The sequence below is a fragment of the Phalacrocorax carbo genome, chromosome 18, assembly GCF_963921805.1.
Source record: "Phalacrocorax carbo chromosome 18, bPhaCar2.1, whole genome shotgun sequence".
Classification (NCBI taxonomy): Eukaryota; Metazoa; Chordata; class Aves; order Suliformes; family Phalacrocoracidae; genus Phalacrocorax; species Phalacrocorax carbo.
Genome location: NC_087530.1, coordinates 11026501 through 11034923, shown reverse-complemented (window position 1 = coordinate 11034923; position 8423 = coordinate 11026501). Strand labels below are relative to the sequence as shown.

The following is an 8423-nucleotide window of genomic DNA, read 5'->3' as shown; positions in this document are numbered from 1 at the left end:
AGGGCTGCCAGGCGCATCTGGTTGTCCCTGTCCCCAGGGATCTGGCCGCCTGCGTCCCGAGGGCCGGCCAGGCACCCCGACCCGTTCCCAGGCATCGCACCTCCGCAGGGCACGGGCCCAGCCAGGCTTTCGGGGTTCCCGGGGGTTAGGGGATCGTGCCAGCTGCACCCGCACCCCGCGGCCGGGGGCAAAACACCCGCACGCCCGTAAGAGTGAGGGAGGCAGGACGCATGCAGCAAGGGGGCCGGAGGCGGTAAATAATATTTTCAGTGAGTAATACTTGTTATTTTTTAATAAATTACAAGTTATTTAGCAAATAACTTGTTATTTAGGAATAAAGCGATATTTTAACAGTATGGTATTTGTTGATTTTTAAGAAGTAATATGTTCACAAGAAAGTAAAACCGTGCTAAACGTTTTTAACCAGTGCCCCCCACCCCGGGTGCTGCCACATCCGCCCCGGGGCGGAGCCGTCCCCGCAGCGCCCCCGCCCCCCGCGCCGCCCCCTCCCGCACCGCCTCCCCGCGCCGGGCGGCCGCGGGCGCGTATAAAGCGCGGCGGGCGCGGCCGCGGGCAGCGCTGGGGCCGGTGAGCGGCGGGGCCGCGGGTTCGAGACCCGCGGGGGGACGCTCCGCTGGGCGGCGGGGAGGGGGCGGCCGGGGCCGGGCTGCCTGTGCAGCGCCGAGCACCCGCGGGGGCGCCCGGGAGGGGGCCTGCTCGTGGCTTCATTTATTTACTTTTTTTTTTGGGGGGTGGGGGTGTGCTTTTAAAATAAAGGGAGGGAAATGGGCTGGGGGTAATTGATGCCACGCTCACCTGCGCGCTCTCGCAGGGCCGTCACCATGTCGGTGTCGCACAGCTCCAGGCTGAACAAGCTGGTGCGGGAGCAGTACATGAGGCTGCCCCAGGATGGGCTGGTGCAGGTCACTTATGTCTGGATCGATGGGAGCGGTGAGGGCGTGCGCTGCAAGAGCAGGACCCTCGACAAGGAGCCCAAGAGCATCGAAGGTAATGCCACTCTGGGCGATGGTTGGCGCAGTAGAGGGCCCTGAGCATCGCCAGGGAAAAGATCTGGGGTGCTTTGGGTGGTGGGAGTTGGCACTTGCTCTCCCTGGTTGTGTGTTGCCAGTGATACCTACTGCAGTTGTCTCGTGGGGTTATATCAAACGGCAGAGTAAATATCCGGCCTGAGTTGCTGCGGTTTACTTAATACATAATCTCTGCCATTAGCGCTGGGTGGGAAGGGGAGGATAAGATCCTCGCCCCTTTCCACTGGGCAAACAGGCATGGAGACATGTTGGCATCCGGATGGGGTTTGGCAGAGGGAGGTGAAGTGGCTGGGGTTGATCCTGCCTGTGCCCCGATGGTGCTTGGGGTTGGGGAGAGCACTCGTGCTCAGGAAGCACCGCTGGGCTCTGGGGATGCCCGAGAAAACCTTTGTGGCTGTTGTCCCACAGCACCCTGTGCTGTCTGGGCACTCCATCCTGGGGTCTAAGCCACCAGCACTTGGCACGATCAGTATGAGAGAGACCTTTTCCCAATCCTGCTCCCCCCTCTGTCTCCCTCCTGCCTCACAGATGTTCCCGAGTGGAATTTTGATGGCTCCAGCACGGCGCAAGCGGAGGGCTCCAACAGTGACATGTTCCTGGTGCCCGTCCGCATGTTCAGGGACCCTTTTTGCCTGGACCCCAACAAGCTGGTGCTCTGTGAAGTGCTGAAGTACAACAGGAAACCTGCAGGTGAGCACCTCTGGCGTGCACCCCCGGACCCCGAGGGTCAACCCCTTATTATTTAGAGTGCCGTACCTCCAAGGGACTGCTCACTCTGGACTGCTGGCACCGGGGAGCAGCTTGGCACAGCGCGCCTAGCCCAAGGCTCCCAAATTCAAGTGCTGGTGGCAACGGTTGTTTGCTGGAACCTGTTTTAGCAGTGCAGGGCAAGAAGAGCAGCAAGATGCAGAGCTCGCGGCACTCACCAATTCAAGCGCGCCGAAGGCGTCACCCAGTTTTGAGCCCAAGTGCACCCAGCCCCTGGGGCTGCAGGGTTACAGCAGAGGAGCTGGAGCTGGCAGGGGGGGAGGGTTTAATGTGCCGGTTTGTGGCTGCTCTCATCATTGATGGGCGCCTGCAGAAAAGGAGGAAGAAGGTGCTGGGTCGGCACAGGCTAGCTTGGGGTGACCTTTTGCAAGTGATCCCAGAGTGTGCCGGCGCTGGGTCTTATCGCTGCTAGCAAAAGTCTGCAGTCCTGGTGTCTGTCCTGTCTGACTGATAAAGTTGCAGATGGAGGAGGGGAAACTGTTTTGCAAGGACACACCAAGGGTTCTCCCAGAGAGGTTATTTGCCAGCAAGTTGGGGCCATGTCCCCACTGGCTGCATGGGGGAGGCAGCATCTGCGGGGCGATGCACGCAGCTGCCTGGGAGAGGAGAGGCTGCGGGCAGCGATGGTGAAAGATGGGGCTGGTTCCTCTTCAAACGGCGTCATGCCTTTCAGCCGCAGGGGAAACGTCTCGGTTGAGATTCCTGCCCAGCAGCTCCTCCGCTGGAGCAATTTGTAACGAGAGCCCCTGGCCCTGGAGCTCCTGGGGCTGGAGCTGGGGCAGAGAGCTCAGCCCAGACACCCTGCAGATGAGAGGGATGCACCCTCCGTCTCTTCCCAGGGTGGGTTTCTGTCAATGTTAAGGGCTGTGTGGGCTCCAGGGCGGGGGGAACTGCCTTCCCCGCTTCTCCATTCAATGCAAGGGAGATGTCACTGCTCTTTTCCAGCCCCACAGCCTGGGCTTTATGTTGTAGCTGCTCCGCAATCTTTTATTGCGATTTAAAGGTAGAATTTGCTGCCTGACCCTCTGACAAGGGTTTTTCAGCTGTGATGTTTTGGTCCAAGCTCTCACTCCCCTTGCCTGGCACATTGTCCCATGCCAGGATGGTTCTCTAATATTTGCGTCTCCCTGGCAGAGCCCCAGTTGCCCTGAGCACCCCTGCCACCACAAAGGGCCAAGGCAGGGCCAGCCAGCCTGGATGCTAACCAAAAACATCAAGCAGGAGAAAGATAAGGATACTTAAGCTGAGGCTGGTAGAAAGAAGATGGGGGTTGAAGTAGTGACGGGATATGTATAGTCCCTGTTCCCAGCTCTGCTGGATGCCTGTAGGACAGGGTTGGGATATCCTGGTCTGTCGGTATGTATGAGGATGATGTTCATGGACCATCAGTGGTGGTTTAGGGAGCAGGCTAATTAAACCTCCTTGGCCTGTGGCCTGATGCTGTGGTGATGGAGTAGCTCTGCAAGGAGGAAACCAGAGAGCGTCGCAGGATGGGGGGATCCGCTCGCTGGTTTCCTTAAGGTTTCTGTGGGAAGCGCTTGGCAGTGGTGGAGGCGCGACCTCTGAGCAGGATGGAGTGGAGCATGGTGGGTGCCTGCCCACAGCACAGGTCTAACCTGGACCTCTTTGCTCCCAGAGACCAACCTGAGACACACGTGCAAGAAGGTGATGGACCTGGTGAGGGACAGCCACCCGTGGTTTGGTATGGAGCAGGAATACACGCTGCTGGGCATCAACGGCCACCCCTACGGCTGGCCCGACAACGGCTTCCCTGGCCCTCAGGGTAAGTGCTCCCTCCCTTCCCCAACCCAGACACTCCCTCGGCTCCCACCCCGCTGCTTGGGGGGTGCTGCCTGGTGGCAGGCATCCCGTCTCCAACCCATCGCAACGTACCATCGTGGCTGACACCGGGCAGGAGCCGGGATGGTTAGGAGCTGTTTGCCGAGCCTGGGTGCCCGGCGGCTCACATGAGCTGGCTGGCAGTGCTGCTCCTGCCGGACCCCAGTTGCACAAACAGCTCAGCTGCACGACTTGTTTGGCAAGGGCCAGAGAACTCAGCTGGAAAAACCTCCTCCCCGTGGCTGTTCGGCCCATCATGCCCTCCTGCAGTGGCGAGCAAGCCCCAGCGGCTCAGCTGCCTCCTGGGAGAGGGCCAGGGGTTTCCCAATCTGACTTAATCAGCCTTTTGTGGGGACTGGCCGCTTCCAATGTCTCCCTTCCCCCAGGCGGGGAGAAGACCTTCATCTGACCTACTTGAATGAGGAAGAGCCTTATAAAACCACAGCAAGTTGAATTTTCTAGCCACAAACAATGTCAGCTATTGTCAGAACAATCTCGGACACTTGATGTGCTCCATGGGTCAGCGAGGTGCTGTGGGGCAGACCAAGCCAAGCTTTCCTTATCTCCTGGCCACCTCCCAGCTGATGCATGGCAAGTCCTGTTTAACTGCCCAGATAAGGCTGAGGCAACGGTGGCTCGATGCATCGTGGAGCGCAACACCATTTAATTCCCATAAATCCTCTGCAGATGATGGCTGGTACCTGGGAGTGGTGGGACTAAGCTGCAGTGCCGCTGTTGCTCCCAAAAGCTTTACTTGGGTGGTGACTCCTCTTTCCTTTCCAGGCCCCTATTACTGTGGGGTTGGAGCAGATAAGGTGTATGGGCGCGATATTGTGGAGTCCCACTACAAGGCATGTCTCTACGCGGGGGTGAAGATCTGTGGCACTAACGCAGAGGTGATGCCCTCTCAGGTATGTGTGGATGGCTTCGTGTAGCCCCTGTTTCCAGTGATGGATATGAGTTATCGTGAGGCTGGAATAAGTCAGCAACACCCAGCTCCTGGGGGATGCCAAATCTAGTGACTCCCACATCATTTTTTCCTAGATGGGAGCATTTGCACTGCTAGGATGAAAATGTACACGTTTGATTTTCTCCTAACTCACCCAAGCAGGCAAATCCCTGGTTCCTGGGGCAGGCATGCAAAATCACAGCTGAGCCAAACCACAATGAGCTCCTTGCACAGCTCTGGTAGCCTGTGTGGAGCTGGGTGCTCCCCTGCGCTTTCCTTCCCCCATGGAGCAGGGATGCAGGGTACAGCGTGAGCCAGGATGGGCTGCGGGAGCAGCATGTGGCGTGACAGGTGTCTGCATCCTGCTCCTCTACCGCGGGAGCCGGGCAGCTCGGGTGGGACATGGCCTTGGGGAGTGGTTGAGGGGGATTTGGGTTTATTTAGGAGATAGCTGGAGGGAGTCCTTGATTGCATTAGGTGGGTGGCCAGACTGGCCGACGGTGATTTGGCCCTGTAGCCTACGAATCGTTGACTCTCTCACTGCTGATGTGGCAGTGATAAGCAGGGGGCTTATCTGCAGTGCAGCTGAGGCAGGACTTTTAATGACCCTGCTGTTTGCCCTGACTTTTTCAGGGTCCTTCTTGGCTGCTTTCTGCATCTTGGGCTCTGTCTCGGCCAGGCCATGCCAGCAGCCATAAATGCATCAGCCCCTGCTTAGTCACTGTGGGTGGCGCAACCCCGGCTCCAGCCGGGGAGGGAGCAGCTCTGGGAAGGACTAAAAGGCTCCTCATTAGTCCTGTGCCCTGTTTGTAGTGTGGGCTGGGGGGTCCTGCATGCCAACACCAGCCTCAAAGGCAGGCGTGGTGCTTATTTACCTGCTTTGATGAAAAGCCCTCTGATTTGCTCTGTTTAGTCACGAGCAGTTTCTTCCCAGTTTTTTTGCATGCCAGAGCTGTCCTGTTGCTTAACTCGATGCTCCTCATCCTCATTGCTGATTCCCAAGGGGTAAAGTTCAGCCATACCCCAGGCTGAAAGCCCTTGCCAGGGCGGTGGCAGGGATGTGATGGCTGGGGAGGCACAAACCTGCCTGTCCTCACCAGTGCATCCACTTGCTCCTTCCAGTGGGAATTCCAGGTGGGCCCGTGCGAAGGCATTGAGATGGGAGATCACCTCTGGATGGCTCGGTTCATCCTTCACCGCGTCTGCGAGGACTTTGGGGTTGTGGCTACTCTGGACCCCAAACCAATGACTGGCAACTGGAATGGCGCTGGGTGTCACACCAACTACAGCACCGAGGAGATGCGGAGAGAAGGGGGTCTTAAGTGAGTCCTGGTGCGGGGTTCTCTGAGATGTACCTGGGAGGTTTGGGGTGTCTTTGGCCGTGTGGTGGCTCCCCGTACCGCATGTGTCTCTGTACATGGGTGGCTGCACCAGGCAGGGCTGGGGCTGTCCCAGTTAATTTTATTTTAAAAGCAGCTGGTCATACGAGAGTGTCCCCTGGGTTGTCCTCAACCCTGCACAGGAGGGGGTGACAGCCTTCCTGGCCATGGCAACACCCCCCAAATGGACCTACTGACAAACCCAACTCCGTTCTCCTGTCCCACAGACACATCGAAGCCGCCATTGAGAAGCTGAGCAAGCGGCACGACTACCACATCTGCGTCTACGACCCACGGGGTGGCAGGGACAACTCCCGGCGGCTCACCGGCCACCATGAGACATCCAACATCTTTGAGTTCTCTGCCGGTGTGGCCAACCGAGGCGCCAGCATCCGCATCCCACGCCAGGTCGGCCAAGACGGCTATGGCTACTTCGAGGATCGGCGGCCAGCAGCCAACTGCGACCCCTACGCGGTCACTGAGGCCATCATGAGGACGACAGTGCTCAACGAGACTGGGGTGGAGACCAAGGACTATGCTGACCACTGAGGCCGTGGGGTGGGTTGGAGGTTTTTGTTTCTACACTAGCTTCTTACGTGGGATTTGTGCCCGTGTGGTGTCCTCGGCTGCAAGCTCAGACTCTTTAGGAACCTTGCTTCTCGTTTTGTGAAACGTTGCCTTAGAAATATATATATATTTTATAGTAAGAGGGAGGGGCCCAATCTATTTTTCTCAACCACTTTTTTTCTGGTGCCTGGTTTTAGGTTGTACATGGGGAGTTTTTTAAAAAACTTGGATTGAATTTTTTTCCGATGGATTTTACACTGTGATGTACATAGATCCCTATGTGGAAGCTGCAGCCGCTGCTGTTTGCACCTGGGGAGGGCGGGTGCTTCTTTCCCAAATCTCTGTTGCAAGGAAATGATAATAAATAATTTTCCTGGCTGCATGGCAGCCAGGTTATGCTGCGGCGGGTGCATTTTTCTGTAGCTCCTAGAGCTCTGTGGAGGATTTAATTTGGGTCTTGCTGATGGGTTGCAGACACTGAGCAGCCTGCACTGGCCCTGGGCTAGGCGCTGGAGGAGCAGAGATGCTGGAGGATCCTTGGGGCAGGTGCCTGGAGCTGTCTTGCCTCATTTGCCGGCGGCCGAAAGGCCATCTCCCTCCATCGTGATCCCCGAAAGGCAAACAGAGAGACCCAGCCTGAGCAAACAGCGGCCAGGGCAGCAGCTGGCGGGCGTTTACACAGGGCGTGCGCCGCTGAGTCAGCAAAGCCAGCCCGGCGCTGGGCACAGCGAGTGGCAGCCCTCCCCTCTGGGGACGCCTTTAGGTGAGGGAGGGGAGCCTGGGGACATCCCCCTGCTGCACCCCAAGGACAATACCCTGCTAAGCTGCAAGGACACGGTGCAGCTCCTTGGGCTGGAGTCTCTTTACAAGGTGTCCCGACCCTGGGACCAGACTGATGTCGGGGGTCTGCTGAAGAGGGGAACACCACGATGAGGCTGAGGTGAGGGGCAGGACTAGGTGAAGACTTGCTGGTCTCCCCTTGCTTAGCACCCAGCACAACTGTGCAGACTCCAGTAATATGCCTGTGCCACTCCCTACACTGCTTATCAGCTGCCAGAAAATTAGGCCTAAACCTATGTCAAGAGCATAGACAGTTTCTAACAAAACACCCTGAGGGAAGTATTTAAACTGAATCAAGAAGCTGCTACGCACTTGCAGCTAAACACTAATCACAAGCAAAACTTGTGTTTGAGGGTTTTGTTGTGTTGCTCCTAAATTATAAAAGCATCAACATTTTTAACTGACCCATGAGGCCTTCCTTCCTCTTTCCTCTTGTTTATCTACCCAAACAGCCCCTGTTTGGCTCCAAAAGCCGTAGCAGGGTGTGCCGAGGCAATTAAGACGCTGGGTACAACGCTACGTAGGGACTGGGGGCTTCACACCAGCTATGAAGTCGGAGAACGGGAGCAACTCGGTGGAGCTCCCTCTCAGCTGGCCTGAGACCCCCATCACCTTTGACCTTGCCACAGACTGCTGGACCACCAAAGAGGTCGTATTCCCCTTCCCCTGATTTCATGTATCTTGCTCTACCTATTTCTGTCTTACGTATTGAGCTTACTATAAGGGTTAACGAGACTTGCTTAAGGACAGCGGAAAACAATAAATTGTAGTACGTTAACTGCCTGACACCTCATCAGTGAAGTGCGATAACAAACAATCTGTCATGCTGCAGATGATAATCCAGGAACAGTGTGTGACAGGGGGTCATAGATTTTATTCATGGAGCAAAACCCCCAGGTGGGGGGGACATTTCGCTGTAGATCGGGTGTCAGCAGCATCTCTAACGCCGGACCATTGGGGTCCCCCATGATGCAGCTGTGGGGAGGAGTCAGATACAAGCACGAGGGGAGCTCTCTGGTCCCAGGGAGACCT

The 8423-nt window shown here is 56.9% G+C and overlaps 1 protein-coding gene across 3 annotated transcripts; it reads left to right on the top strand.

The window, feature by feature from the left end:
* The first annotated feature begins 246 nt into the window (after positions 1–246).
* Positions 247–6952, top strand: LOC104042711 (glutamine synthetase). Of its 3 annotated transcripts, none has more exons than XM_064468648.1 (7): positions 247–269; positions 833–1008; positions 1578–1739; positions 3454–3600; positions 4440–4567; positions 5728–5927; positions 6212–6952. In XM_064468648.1, exons 2-7 carry the CDS (start codon positions 843–845, stop codon positions 6531–6533), a joined length of 1125 nt encoding a protein of 374 aa, XP_064324718.1. In that variant the 5' UTR covers positions 247–269; positions 833–842; the 3' UTR covers positions 6534–6952. The 3 variants fall into 3 exon arrangements, with proteins under 3 accessions (XP_064324718.1, XP_064324717.1, XP_064324716.1); XM_064468647.1 differs by lacking the exon at positions 247–269 and adding an exon at positions 506–588; XM_064468646.1 differs by lacking the exon at positions 247–269 and having other exon boundaries at positions 804–1008.
* The last annotated feature ends 1471 nt before the right edge of the window (positions 6953–8423 follow it).

What these genes read in the sequence shown, in the direction of transcription:
- LOC104042711 (XM_064468646.1), top strand. Translation starts at nt 804, where the DNA reads ATGCCACGCTCACCTGCGCGCTCTCGCAGGGCCGTCACCATGTCGGTG. An exon ending in GGAGCCCAAGAGCATCGAAG is followed by an intron (nt 1,009 to 1,577) that starts GTAATGCCACTC and finishes CCTGCCTCACAG; the next exon opens with ATGTTCCCGAGTGGAATTTT. An exon ending in CAGAGGTGATGCCCTCTCAG is followed by an intron (nt 4,568 to 5,727) that starts GTATGTGTGGAT and finishes TGCTCCTTCCAG; the next exon opens with TGGGAATTCCAGGTGGGCCC.